This window comes from Bufo gargarizans, chromosome 10 (genome assembly GCF_014858855.1).
Source record: "Bufo gargarizans isolate SCDJY-AF-19 chromosome 10, ASM1485885v1, whole genome shotgun sequence".
NCBI classification, from domain to species: domain Eukaryota; kingdom Metazoa; phylum Chordata; class Amphibia; order Anura; family Bufonidae; genus Bufo; species Bufo gargarizans.
The window spans coordinates 51,164,863-51,179,791 of NC_058089.1; the positions used below are offsets into that span (position 1 = coordinate 51,164,863).

The 14,929-nt window shown below is 47.4% G+C and overlaps 1 protein-coding gene across 1 annotated transcript in view; it reads left to right on the plus strand.

Moving 5' to 3' along the window:
- Nucleotides 1–444: 444 nt before the first annotated feature.
- The window catches only part of CSTF3 (cleavage stimulation factor subunit 3), a 77,135-nt gene continuing 62,650 nt past the window's right edge, over nucleotides 445–14,929 (plus strand). Inside the window, exon 1 of the mRNA XM_044269470.1 lies at nucleotides 445–580. Coding sequence (XP_044125405.1) covers nucleotides 548–580 — 33 coding nt within the window. The 5' untranslated portion in view covers nucleotides 445–547. The remainder of the gene's footprint in view (nucleotides 581–14,929) is intronic.

Consider the following 14,929-nt stretch of genomic DNA (forward strand, 5'->3'; position numbering starts at 1 on the left):
TATTCAATACAAAGTGTAATAAAGTGCATAGTGCAATATACAATAAATCTAGCTGACATGATTTCATATAGCGTGATGATTTACATATCATGATACAATAAAATGTGTACAGACACAGCAATCATAGTGACAGCATCAACTGTGGATTAATTATTGGCCTGTATTTCATCAACACACTAGCCATCACCTGTGTATCTATAAGAATGTAATTAAATCAACTAAAGTATATATATATATATATATATTTTGTTGTTGTTGAATACAGATCATTTTTCCTTTAAAAATCGAATATAAAATAAATTGCAATGAACTACACATCTTGTTCTCCAGTCCTCCCCGCCTGCAATCCATCTTGTTACCACTCGGTGGCGCTGTGGCAAATGGACTTAGCCGACACAATGCGGCGTAGCGCAGCACAACGTTTTTATTTTTTTATTCTTCCTGTCGCCATTTTGTGAGTAAGTGAGTGAGGTCGGGCTCGGAGGACGGAGCCCGGTGTGTTCGGATAGCTCGTAGGGCGTGCTCGGGTACGGTTTTCGGCGGAGAAATGATGTCAAGCGGGGAAGGTCCTTCTGATCAAGTGAGTAATGGAGGCGGCGGTAACCGGTGTGGCGCGGGCCGCGGCTAGGCCTCGGTGTGTGGGCGGGATCGGTGGAGGAGGTAAGGGGGCCGCATGCTCCCTTGTCCTGTGGTGACTGCGAGGCCGTGGACGTAGGCCTGGTGGAAGTCTGTAGTCCTAGGCCTCTGCGCTATTACAGCCTATGAGAGGAGGCTGGTGGGCCCCCGGCAGATGTAGGGCCACAGGCCGCCAGATATAAATATGGAGGTGCAAGCGAATGGGTCCGACTAGGCTTCTGTCAGTGCTGTACGGGCGGCGGAGTGGAGCAGGACTCCAGGGAATGGTTGCCTCCTCACCCTGGATTCTGATAGGAATAACTGAAGGCATTTACCTAAGTCTTGTGCAACTTGGAGCAACAGAAGGTTTTTCTGTAATGTGTGCGGAACCGGCGCGAATGTGTGCGCAACGTTATTGAACAAATGGACCTTGAATCGACGATCCGAAGCTTCGCTAAGTTTTATTCCCATCTCAGACAATGGGGGCTTATCTCTAGGATGTGCCCCCCTTGTCTGATAGGTGCATTTTGGGAAAAGCTGAGTTGTAACCAATTTGGCCAGCAGACATGGGGCATAGCAATAGCCGGTTCGCAGTTGCTCCCAGTACACCAGTATTAGGGTCCATTCACACATCCGTAGTGTATTTCGGATCCTCAATACACCCGGCCGACACCCCCATAGAACTGCAGTTGCGGACAAGAATAGGACATGTTATCGGGGCCGCGCTCCGGAAATGCGGATGCGGACAGCACACTGTGCTGTCAGCATCCATTCCTGCCCCATAGAGAATGAATGGGTCCGCACCTGTTCTGCGGAATGGACGCGGACCCATTCTACGGACGTGTGATTGGAGCCTTATATATGGTAGGTGGGGGTTGTTACTCGTTTTACCCTGGGATAACAGAGCTTTAACCCCTTAGTGACCACCCATACGTGTTTTTACTGACGTAAACAAAGGGGGTTTTAGCTAAATGGCTGGCTTTAATCAATCATTACATGTACTTAAAATTGTGCATTAAAAACTATAACTTGTCCTGAAAAAAATAAGACCTCATACAAGTACATTTATGAAAAAACAAAAAAGTTCTTGCTCTTGGAATGCAATTTAAAAAAAAATGTGCTTGGTCACTAAGGGGTTAAAGGGGTTCTGCAGTTTGTCTGAACTGATGATTAGTGTTGAGCGAACTTGTGTTTTAATTTCGGCGTCTAAAGTTCGGGATCAGGTTATCGAAGAATCGCGTTATGGATTCCGCTACCACGGACCATAACTTGGTCCGGGGTAGCGGAATCCATAACGCGATTCTTCGATAACCTGATCCCGAACTTTAGACGCCGAACTTAAAACACAAGTTCGCTCAACACTACTGATGATCTATCCTCTGGCCGGCGGGCGTCCGACACCCTGGACCCCCGCTGATCAGCTGTTTGAGAAGGCAGCAGCGCTGGCAGTAGTGCCGCGGCCTTCTCGCTGTTTACTGCAGGCCCAGTGACGTCACGACTAGTATCAATGGCCTGGGCGCGGCTAAGCTCTGTTCACTTGAATGGTGCTTAGCCGCGCCCAGGCCAGTTGATACTAGTCGTGATGTCACTGTGCCTGCAGTAAACAGCGAGAAGGCTGCGGCGCTCCTGGAGTGCCGCTGCCTTCTCAAACAGCTGATCGGCGGGGGTCCAGGGTGTCGGACCCCTGCCGATCAGATGCTGATCTATTCAGAGGATAGATCATCAATTTAAACAAAGTACAGAACCCTTTTAAGTTAAAGGAGTTATTTGGGGAGGTAGGGGGGGGGCTTTATTGGGAAAGGGCTCAGAATGGGTTATAAATAAAGTAATCTGTGCTATACCTCCGCCATTCCCAATCTGACACCGGTCTGGTCTCGCCATACAGTGGAATGCCCGCACTGCCAGTCACCAGTGCCGCCAGTAGGCATTTCCTGTATGTTGTGAGGGAACCAGGAAGTAGAGATCAGCGGAGTCGGGAGGGCTCTGAATGGCGGGCAGCAGGGGAGGTGGTGAGTAGCGCCGCTTTAAAGGGGTTGTCCCATTACAACAACTTATTCCCATCCACAAGATGGGGAATAAGTGTTTGATTGGCCGAGGTCATACCACTGAGGCCCCCTGGCAATCTTGAAAACTGGGGAGGGGGGGGGGATGTGTTCCCCTGTTTAAATGCTGCCCCACTCAGCTCTACGTGGTTTGCTGGAAATACCGGAGCGCTCCAGGAGTCCCATAGATCAGAATGGAGCAGCAGACCTGTAAATGAGGGAACACAAACTCTCATCGTGGAGATCGGTCCAGCGTTCAGACCCCCGACAATCAAATACTTAATGCGGCAACCCCTTACGTGTATTTTTAACCCTTACCAAGGCCTTTCCCAGTATTCTCCACCACCACCATCCTAAACATCCGCTTTAATGGCAATTTTAGTTGCTGTATGAAAGATGTGATTACCAAACGTTTGCGGGGTGATCGGCGACACCTTGACATGGGCCAGTTAACGGAACGAGCATTCGTAGGCCTTTTCCTTCCTGAGAACTGGCCTGGGCCTCAGCCAGTGGAAGGTGCCCTGACGTGCCGCAGATTTTATTGAAGACATTTCTGCAACTGAAAATTGGTTCCATTCATCTGAAGGCAGGTGCGTGGTTTTCTGCAACCTCATTCAGATGACTGGCACTTGCAGACAATCTGACATGTGTGAAGGTTCCCTAAAAGTGACCCATAGTCCACTGCTGTTCTCTACTGGGGTCTATAAGCCAAACCGCACCTTATTGTTTGGTGCCATTTTGACTAAAATTGCGTAGGAACTGTCCCCATAATATGTTGCCTTTAAACGGGAGCATTGCATAATGGCAGATCTACTGGAAAGAGCTTTTACATGAGGAACAAAAAGTTTGTAATTTACTATGGCCGGGAATCGGGCGGGCATGAACCACAGCATGCAGTCCTTTGTCTCAGGCCTATCCTCTGGACATTTGGTTGCCTCTCTGCTAGACCCCAATATACTTAAAAGGGTTGTTTCTCCAAGTGGCATTTATCATATAGAGAAAGTTAATACAAGGCACTTACTAATGTATTGTAATTGTCCATATTGCATTCTTTGCTGGCTGGATTCATTTTTCCATCAAATTATACAGTTTGTGTTTCCATGGTTACAACCACCCTGCCATCCGTCAGTGGTGGTTATGCTTGCACACTATAGGAAAAAGCACGCGACTGTGGGAGCGCACATGGGCTAGTGCCTTTCCCTATAGTGCAAGCACGGCCACTGCTGCTGGATTGCTGGGTGGTCATAACAATGGAAGCAATATGGATAATAACAATACTTTCTCTACATGATAAATACCCCTTTAATGGATCCGCAAAATGTGAAAGTAGCCTTACCTGGTTGAATTGCCGCTTGCCCTTGCTGCCGGCCTTCTGGTAATATGATGGTCATCTGGCGTGAGGTTACATGAAAATTTCAGACGGAGAGGAGGTGGTAATAGGATTAAACAGAACCTAATTACCATATGGTATAAAAGTGTTTTTTGGAAAAAAATCGGCGCTGGACGGCAATATGAAAGGTACCATAGTCATCTGGGGACAGTAATGGAGAACCTGGTCGGAGTGATCTGTAATGGTCATATTTGGTGAACGACTCCCTTTCAAGATAATGTTTTGAGTCTGAGTACTGGAGTTGTGTCCTTTATGTAGCCGTCTTCAATGTCGCAATACCAGTGCCCGTCCCGATGGTTAGGCTACATGCACACGACCGTATGTGTTTTGCACATCCATATGCCATCCGTTTTTTGTTTTTTTTTTGCGGATCCATTGTAACAATGCCTAAAACGGACCAAAATAGGACATGTTCTATTTTTATATTTTTTTTGCCGGGCTACGAAACGGACATACTGATGCGACAGCACACAGTGTGTCTGCATATTTGCGGTCACATTGAAATCAATGGATCCACATCCTATCTGCAAAACAAACTGAACGGACACGGAAACAAACAACATTCGTGTGCATGTAGCCTTAGGCCTCATGCACGCAACTGTTTTTTTTGTGATTTTCTGCGGACCCATTGACTTTCAATGGGTCCGTTGAAAACTCGGCTAATGCACAGTTTGTCGTCCGTGATCCGTGGTTTCAGTCCGTCAAAAAAATATAACCTGTCCTTTTTTTTTTTTTTTTTCACGGAAAACGGTTCGCAGACCCATTCAAGTCAATGGGTCCGTGAAAAAACGCGGAGGCACACAAGATTGTCATCCGCCTCCGTTTTATTTTTTTCCCCATCATTTGCATGGCAAACTTGACTTAGATTTTTTTTTTTTTTACTTTCCTTCATGTCTGGAGATCCTCCAAAAATAAAGGAAGACACACTGAAACGGAACCCCATTTTGCGGACCGAGAAAAACAACTCTCGTGTGCATGAGGCCTTAGTCATAGATGATATAGCTGTGTGTGCGGATTGATGTGGTCGGGTATATCTGGTGCCTGCATTTTGTATTATGCTCTGTCATAAGATTTCATGCAGGTATCATTTGACAGATTTTTTTACTGTAATTTTTTCACCTGATATCTGCAAAAAGAAGTGACCTTATCCATAACCTGAAGCCGGCTCTGCCTCCCCACCTTCCAGCAGTGCAGATCTCCTGTGTTGGATGTCGGCATATCAGATTTTTTTTCCCCCCATGGTTGTTTATTTCCTTTGATATAAACCTGCTTGGGTGAACATCCGTTTTTCTGGTGATGTGGGAATAGATGGCCCTTGGTTGTCAGTAGGCATCTTGTGCCCGACGCGCTGTGTACTCGGTATAAGTCCTCATGCACACGACCATTTTTTTTTTTTAAGGTCCGCAAAAAGGGGGTCCGTGATCCGTGACCTTTTTTTCGTCTGTGGGTCTTCCTTGATTTTTGGGGGTCCATGGAAAAATCGAAAACTGCACCGTTTGGCAGCCGCATCCGTGATCCGTGTTTCCTGGCCGTGAAAAAAATATGACCTGTCCTATTTTTTTCACGGCCAACGGTTCACGGACCCATTCAAGTCAATGAGCCCGTGAAAAATCACGGATGCACACGAGATTGTCATCCGCGTCCGTGATCCGTGTCCGATATCCGTGTCCGTTTTTTTCCTATCATTTCAATGGCAAACTTGACTTGGGCCTCATGCACACGACAGTTTATTTTCACGGTCTGCAAAAACGGGGTCCGTAGGTCCGTGATCCGTGACCGTTTTTTCGTCTGTGGGTCTTCCTTGATTTTTGGAGGATCCACGGACATTAAAAAAAGTCGTTTTGGTGACCGTCTGGCCGTGTAAAGCCAAACGGATCCGTCCTGAATTCCAATGCAAGTAAATGGGGACGGATCCATTTGACGTTGACACAATATGGTGCAATTGCAAACGGATCCGTCCCCCATTGACTTTCAATGTAAAGTTAGGAGTCCCTTTTATACCATCGGATCGGAGTTTTCTCCAATCCGATGGTATATTTTAACTTGAAGCGTCCCCCATCACTATAGGAACGCCTCTGTTAGAATATACCATCGGATTTGAGTTAGATCATGACACTCAGATCCAACAGTATATTCTAACACAGAGGCGTTCCCATGGTGATGGGGACGCTTCAAGTTAGAATATACTAAAAGAACTGTGTACATGACTGCCCCCCCTGTGGCCCCAGAGGTGAAGAAGCGCCCGGCTGCCGCCCAACTGATTGTGCCAGATATCTGCCCGGCCCTGTCAATCTCCTGCCTGCAGCACTGCTAAAGATCAAATTCGGCTGCAGGAGCAGGAATTGTAGAGGCGCTTGCGCAGTAGCTGCCTCTGAACCCAAATTTAATCTTCGAAAGCGACGCAGGCAGGGGATTGACAGGGCCAATGTCTACCGCTGTCGTGGCTCATTCAGACGACCGTATGTATGGTTCCGCATCTGTTCTACAATTTTGCGGAATGGGTACAGACCCGTTCATTTCAATGGGGCCGGAATGGGTACAGACCCGTTCATTTCAATGGGGCCGCCAAAGATGCAGACAGCGCATCGTGTGCTGTAGTTCCACGGCCCCACAAGAAAGATACAAATGACTATCCTGGTCTGCAATTGCTCTATCATAGTGCCGTCCAAGTAGGGTATCCGTGTTTTGTGGATCCACAATTTGCATACCGCAAAAACACTACGGCTGTCTGAGCAGTCAGTCATACAGCACGTGGGTGGGCGCTTCTTTGCCTGTGGGGACAGCCCCCTTCAGGTGATGTCTGGCTAATGAGAGAAATCGATTAGTTAAAATCTAATTGATGTCCTATCCTAAGGACACCTCTGCCAGCCCTCAGGATGGGCCATCAATATCGGACACCCTGCCGATCAGCTGTTGTAGCTTCGCACCTTGAAATACACAGCTCTGTCCATTGAAGTACTGGACAACCCCATTAAAGGGAACCTGTCACCAGGTTTGTGGCTGTGGCACAGAGCAGCCTGTCAGGTCCTCTGACTGCAATGCTGTCCGGCTGTGAACCGGATGATATAGGGCAGGGATGGGCAAACTGCGGTTCAGCTGTTGTAAAACTACTACTCCTAGTATGCCCAGTCTGCCTACAGCTATCAGCCTACAGCAGGGAATGATGGGATTTGTAGTTTTACAACAGCTGGAGAGCCGCAGTTTGCCCATTACTGATTTAGGGCATAAATGCCTGGTTTCAGCAGGCCCAAACCCCTTGCATGCAATATTTTTTGTTCAGCAAACAGCTGGCATTTGCGCCGGATCACCTAAACAGCGATGTTTTACTTTTTGTGAAATCGGACTTTACCCTTTGCAGCTGCAGACCAGAGCAGAGGTCTGGTGTTCATGAGCTGCGGCTCCTCTTGCCACAGACAACTTTCTACCTATACGGTGCATGGAGAGAAAGCAGCCGCAGTTGAGGAATACTGAGGGCTACAGCCTTGGCTCTTAGTGCAGGTGGTAAAGTCCCATTCTCTAAGAATGGGTGCTGAGTCGCACTAACCCGGCAGGGCCACTACACAGTATACTAAGCAGAAGGTGTCCGGCTCCGTACACTGTTATTTCCTTTGGCTTCTGCTAGTAGCTGACATGGGGTTGTCAGACCTCCACCGATCTGATATTGATCACACAGATTCAGTATCAAAGTCCTGAAAAAACCCTTTAGGGTCAGTGTCGGTTTAGTGTCAACGCTTCCCATGTCTTAAGCTGTTATCTGCTTCCTGCTCCCTCTAGACACAGACGTGATTGCTGCAGCCTTAAAGGAAACCTGTCACCATGATTTTGCGCATAGAGCTGGGGACATGGGCTGCTAGATGGCCACTAGCACATCTGCAGTACCCAGGTCCCATAGCTCTCTGCGCTTTTATTGTGTTAAAAAACAGTTTTGAGTGATATGCAAATTACCTGATATGAGTCCTGTAGCCGGAGATGAGTCAAGCGGAAAGGAGCCCAGCACCGCCCCGCGTCCTCCGAATCTCCTCCTTGCTGGCTGACGTCACAGAGCTGGAGCGCCGATATCTTGCGATGCGCGAGCTAGCGCATGCGTAGTTCGTTCCCTGTGCTGATGCCAGTACAGGGAATGAACATGATGCTGACACTGCGCATGCGCTAGCTCGCGCATCGCGAGATTTCGGCGCTCCAGTTCAGTGACGTCAGCCAGCAAGGAGGAGATTCGGAGGACGCGGGGCGGTGCTGGGCTCCTTTCCGCTTGACTCATCTCCGGCTACAGGACTCATATCAGGTAATTTGCATATCACTCAAAACTGTTTTTTAACACAATAAAAGCGCAGAGAGCTATGGGACCTGGGTACTGCAGATGTGCTAGCGGCCATCTAGCAGCCCATGTCCCCAGCTCTATGCGCAAAATCCTGGTGACAGGTTTCCTTTTAAAGGCTGTATTTCACCGGTCGACATTTCAGGTTCTCTTATCTTGCAGTGTATTACTGCCGCTGATTGCCCTATGAACGAGCTCGTTCATGGGGCAGTTCTGATTTTTAAGCATGCTTAAAAATCATCGCTTGCCGGCTGCAGATTGTGCTGTCTAATAGCGATGGGACGCCAGCAAACCGCTAGACAGTATGGGGATGAGTGATCGCTCCTCTCCCGTCTGTGGAGGAGATCGCTGCATGTAATGGCAGCAGTCTCCTCCACTAGCTGGCAAGTGATTTCCGGAAGGGGAATGCTTCCCTCCTGACAATCGCTTGCTAATCTTCCTGTCTAATGCAGGCTTTAAGGCCTGTTTCACACTTGCGTTGTGGCATTCTGGTTTTGAGATCCGGCAGAGGATCTCAAAACCGGGCCAAAACGGCTCTGTTTTGTCCCCGTTCATTGTCAATGGGAACAAAGCTAATCAGGATGTGTTCCGTTCCGTTTTGTTTATTTATTTTTTAACAGACACCAACGGCTGCAAGCTGCGATTTTGTCCGGTCTGCGAAGTAGAACAAACCGGATCCGGCAGCAAAATCAATGATACCGGTCCCTCTTGTTTATCGGCTCTGAAAAAAACTGATCTGTCTCCAATTGACTTGGGCTGCATGCACACGAACGTGGCTTAGTTCCGCATCCGAGCTGCATTTTTTGCGGCTCGGGTGTGGACCCATTCACTTCAATGGGGCCGCAAAATATGTCCTATTGTCCGTTTTGCGGAGAAGGATAGGCATTGTTACAATGGATCTGCAAAAAAACGGATGTCATACGGGTGTCGTCCATATATTTTTTTATTTTTAATTTTTTTTGCGGATTCGAAATTTGTGGACTAGAAAACACATACGGTCATGTGCATCTAGCCTTACAATGATGTTTGTGTCGGGTCTGGTTTGTTCCCTTCCAAACTGGAGAGCCAGGGGATTGGTCGGGTGGGCACGACTTGGTTTGTTTATAACATTGTAATCCGACAAACTATTTATATGGTTTGTCCAGGATTCTGATATTCATGGCCTATCCAAAGACTTGGTCAGTATCACATTGACAGCTGTTAGCTTGTAGCTCAGGCGCCGGATGTCTGAGGTAGAACTACTCGGCGCTGTCCATATTTTAGTGCAGGGATCAGCAACCTCCGGGACTCCAGGTGTTGTGAAACTACATCTCCCATCATGCACATTTGCTCAGCTGTTCTCTGAACTCCCCCAGAAGTGTAAGAAGCATGCTGGGAGTTGTAGTTTCACAACAGCTGGAGTGCCGAAGGTTGCTGATCCCTGTTGTAGTGGATGAAGCTGCTCACATTGAAGTGAAAGGGAGCAGCGCTGCAGTTACCTGCTACATGGATGAGGTGCAGGGTGTCAGACCTCCACTAGGCCTATCCTCAGGATAAGGACAAGAGTTGTCATGTAGTGATGGTAGTAGAAAAATGTAGAAGGCACAAAGATGATGTCTGTATTTTGAGAGCTTGGTGGTGGCTGAACTGGAGTCCTCCAGCCACCACTTTGCGGGGCTCCGTTCCCGATATAGGTGCGGGTCCCAGCGATGGGAGCTGCACCTATAAGACAATGGGAGCATATCCTAGCAATATGCCTCCATGTGTCTGATGGGCCCAGAGTGGCTCCCCTGAGCAGACTGCATGTTACTGTCAGTTCACAGTAGCTGCGGTTGGCCCAGGAGATCCGGCAGATACGCAGACCTGGTTTCTCGTGTCAATCACGGTCGTGCGTATGATCCCTTAGGCCCCTTTCACACGGGCAAGTTTTCCACGTGGGTGCAATGTGTGACATGAGCGCATAGCACCTGCACTCAATGTGTACATGAGCGTTTTTTTTTTTTTTCCTCCACGCATCAGTTCTGCGTTGTGTGAAAAACGCAGCATGTTCTATATTCTGTGTTTTTCACACAGCCCTGGCCTCATACAAGTGAATGGGGCTTCAGTGAAAAACGCATTGGAAGCAATGGCGGATGCGATGCGTTTTTCACTGGTTGCTCAGAGATGTTGTTTGTAAACCTTCAGTTTTTTATCACGTGCGTGAAAAACGCATCAAAACGCATTGCACTCGTGCGGCAAAAAACTGAACGCAATCGCAGACATAACTGACTGAATTTGCTTGCAAAATGGTGCGAGTTTCACTGAACGCATCCGGAACCAATCCGTCACGCTCGTGTGAAAGGGGCCTAAGACTGTCAGTGTATAAAATAAGCCATGTCCTTGACTTTTTTTTAAAGGCAAAACATAATCATAAAATGCGTGATGTAAGGTTTGCTTGACTTTCCCACCTTTTGACTCCTTTGTTTGCTGATCTGAAACAGAATTTTTCCTGCTTCAGAAAAGAGATATGAACGGCAGGCAGTGTGACCACCGTAAGGCCTCTTTCACACTTGCCTAGTTAGGATCCAGCGTGCACTTCCGTTGCCGGAAGTGCCCGCCGGATCCGTAACACCGCAAGTGAACTGAAAGCATTTGAAGACTTATCAGTCTTCAAAATGCGTTCAGTGTTACTATGGCAGCCAGGCCGCTACTAAAGTCCTGGTTGCCATAGTAGTAGTGGGGAGTGGGGGAGCAGTATACTTACCGTCTGTGCGGCTCCCGAGGCGCTCCAGAATGACGTCAGAGCGCCCCATGCGCATGGATGACGTCATCCATGCGCGTGGGGCGCCCTGGCGTCACTCTGAAGCGCCCCGGGAGCCGCACGGACGGTAGGTATACTGCTCCCCACTACACTTTACCATGGCAAACAGGACTTTAGCGTCCTGGCAGCCATGGTAACCATTCAGAAAAAGCTAAACGTCGGATCCGGTAATGCGCCGAAACAACGTTTAGCTTAAGGCCGGATCCGTATTAATGTCTTTCAATGGGCATTAATTCCGGATCCGGCCTTGCGGCAAGTGTTCAGGATTTTTGGCCGGAGCAAAAAGCGCACCATGCTGCGGTATTTTCTCCGGCCAAAAAACGTTCCGGTCCTGAACTGAAGACATCCTGAACGGATTTCTCTCCATTCAGAATGCATTGGGATAATCCTGATCAGGATTCTTCCGGCATAGAGCCCCGACGACGGAACTCTATGCCGGAAAAGAATAACGCTAGTGTGAAAGAGCCCTAAATCAGTTCTGGTGCACCTAGCGTATTAGGGAGTGCACTCCTGATATGCGTTGCTTACACTTCGATTCTTAAACCTATGGATTTGACCTGTACAAACTACCACTGGGTTATGTTATGATGGAAGATATTTACTGCATGGTGGTTAATAGGCATGTATTGGGTCATTTATCAAACTGGTGTAAAGTAGAACTAGTTTAATTGCCGATAGCAACCAATCAGATTCCACCTTTCATTTTTCAAAGGAGCTGTTGAAAATGAAAGGTGGAGAGGACCCGTGCTCTGACCAACCGCCTCATCGGGCCATCCTACGAACCTTACCTGTTGCCAGAACTGACCAGATATGACTGTGAGGTCAATGTGCCAGTACTGGGTAACTCCAACCTCCTGCAAGGCAGCGACCTCCTCAGAGCGCTGGATCAGACCACTTGAAAGACAGCGACAAATTACTCTTTGACTTGTAACTGTTCACATACAAGGCTTCAGTTTCTAAATCTATTTTTCAAGTAGAAAGTTTTATCACTGATAAGAGTTTTACCGGATTTACTCACCTATGGGACTTTTTTCTTCACCTTACCAAATAGTGGCCTTATTGAGATGGCATCATATTAAAGGATAAGATAAATGCAAAAAAAAAAAAAAAAAGAAAATGAAAGGTGGAATCTGGTTGCCATATGCAATTAAGCCTATAAATGACCCCAATAATGTCCAGAAGTGCATGGGAGCAATAAAGGGGTTTTCCCGGTTATAGAAAATGACCTTTCCTTAGGGTAGGTTATCTATATCAAATTGGTGAAGGTCAACCACCCGGTATTAATTCCTATTACTACGCATCTCTGGAACTAACACAGAGAACAGATCCAGAAGCACAGCTCCCCCCTCTGTGTGGTGGCCAGGCAAGGTTACTGCAGCTCTGGTATAGATGTAGCCGTGCTTTCTGGCATGATTAGGGAGTTTGGAAAATGGGTGATACCTGTGTCCTAGTGAATGGGAGCTGAGCTGTAGTGGCCTCTGATCAGTGCACAGTGCAGTCGTCTTCTGGCTCCATACACTGGTACTCATTCACCAATGTGTCTATTGATTCTGGTGTCAATTGTGCCAACATGTGGCATGTTTTTGGCATATCTAGGTTTAGAGAAATGATTTGCCCTGATCTCAGCACATATAAATAGAACAATAGACTTATTATTCATCTTTTGTTGTTGGGTTGTTCTGTTTCGGGAGAAATGTGGTCCACCTGCAACAAAAGAATAGATTACTTGGGGTACTTTCACACTAGCGTTATTCTTTTCCGGCACTGAGTTCCGTCAAAAGGGCTCTATGCCGGAAAAGAACTGATCAGGCATATCCCAATGCATTCTGAATGGATAGAAATCCGTTCAGTTTGCATCAGTATGCCTTCCGTTCAGTCACTGTCAGGCGTTTTGGCCGGACATAATAGCGCAGCATGCTGCGGTATTATGTCCGTCCAAAATGCCTTGATCAGTCGCTGGAATGCCGGATCCGGCATTAATTCCCATTGACTTGCATTAGTGCCGGATCCGGCGTTGCAAAACAACTGAAGGACCGTGCAGACCGGGAAAACTGTGAAAAAGACTGCAAGACGGATCCGTCCATCCGCATGACAAGCGGAGAGACGGATCCGTTCTTGCCATGCATTTGTAGACTGATCCGCACCCGCATCCGTCTACAAATGCTGTCAGTTGTCACACTGATCGGCGGATCCGGCAGGCAGCTCTGACGACGGAACTGCCTGCCGGATCACACTAACGCAAGTGTGAAAGTACCCTTACTTTACAGCTCCCATCCTCCCAGCAGGGCTCTGTTTACCTGTCTGCACCAGTGACATCATGTCAGCAGCATGTGAGAGCTGCAGCCAATCGCTGGCCTCAGCAGTGCATCGAAGAGGCCAGTGATTGGCTGCAGCTGTCACATGCTGTTGGCATGTTACTGTTGCAACAGGTATACAGAGCCCTGCTGGGAGAACAGGAGAGTTGACGCAGGATCTCTTGCATAGGTAACAATATATTCCTTACTGCCTATGGAGCGAATTAAACAGAACAGCCCTACTCGCGTGGAAAAAACTCAACGCAATCGCAGTCAAAACTGACTGAAATTGTGTACCTACTCACACAATTTTATTTAAACGCACCTGCATCGCATCTGGCCCTTCACCCGCAACGCCCGTGTGAAGGGGGCCTAAGAAGCACAAGCTTTGTCACTTCAGAAAGTCAAATGTACTGTATTAGGGTACTTTCACACTTGTGGCAGAGTGATCCGGCCAAACGTATGCCAACTGATCCGTCTAAAAAATGCATTGAAATGCCGGATCTGTCTTTCCGGTGTCATCCGGCAAAGCGGATGCAGCATTTATTTTTTTCACCTTTTTTTTTTTTTCAGTCTGTTTCCGGTATTTTGAATGCCGGATCCGGCACTAATACATTCCTATGGAAACAAATGCCGGATCCGGCATTCGGGCAAGTGTTCAGTTTTTTTCGTCGGAGATAAAACCGTAGCATGCTGCGGTATTGTCTCCGTCCTGAAAAGGCAAAAAGACTTTACTGAAGACATCCTGAACGGATTGCTCTCCATTCAGAATGCATGGGGATGAAACTGATCAGTTCTTTTCTGGCATTGAGCCCTTTTGGTGCTACTCAGTGCTGGAAAAGAAAAAGGAAAGTGTGAAAGTTCCCTTACAGCTATGAGCAGGTGTAGAATTGAGCTATATATTAGTCCAGTTCCTGGTATAAATTATAATTCATTTACATGGCTGTTATAGGCCATGCCTCCTTGCAGTATGCTCTTTCACCTAACCCCCCCCCAACCCCACACACCCTGTGTAATCTTCATAAAAATATTGAGTGTACAAAGTAAAATCTCAAAGTTGTAATTTTTTGTGCAAATGGTGCCTTTGCAACTTTTACTTCACTGGTGCACAGGGGTTGATACATTCTAACTATTGTTTCTTTTCTATGGTTCTGATGAAACGATAGATAATTTATTTACTGTACAGATGAGATCTAAAGATAAGTCTGCATTTTAAAATAAAATCGCCTAAGGGTACTTTCACACTTGCGTTTTGATTCCGGCAGGCAGTTCCGTTGCCTAAACTGCCTGCCTGTATGCAAACGCGTGGCATTTTTCTGACTGATCAGGATCCTAATCAGTCAGAAAAATGCATTGCAGAACCGGATCCGTTTTTCCAGTGTCATCAGGCAAAACGGATCCCGTATTTATTTATTTTCTCATTTTTAAACGTCTGCGCATGCGCAGACCGGAAAGACGGATCCGGCATTCAGGCAAGTCTTCAGTTTTTTTCAC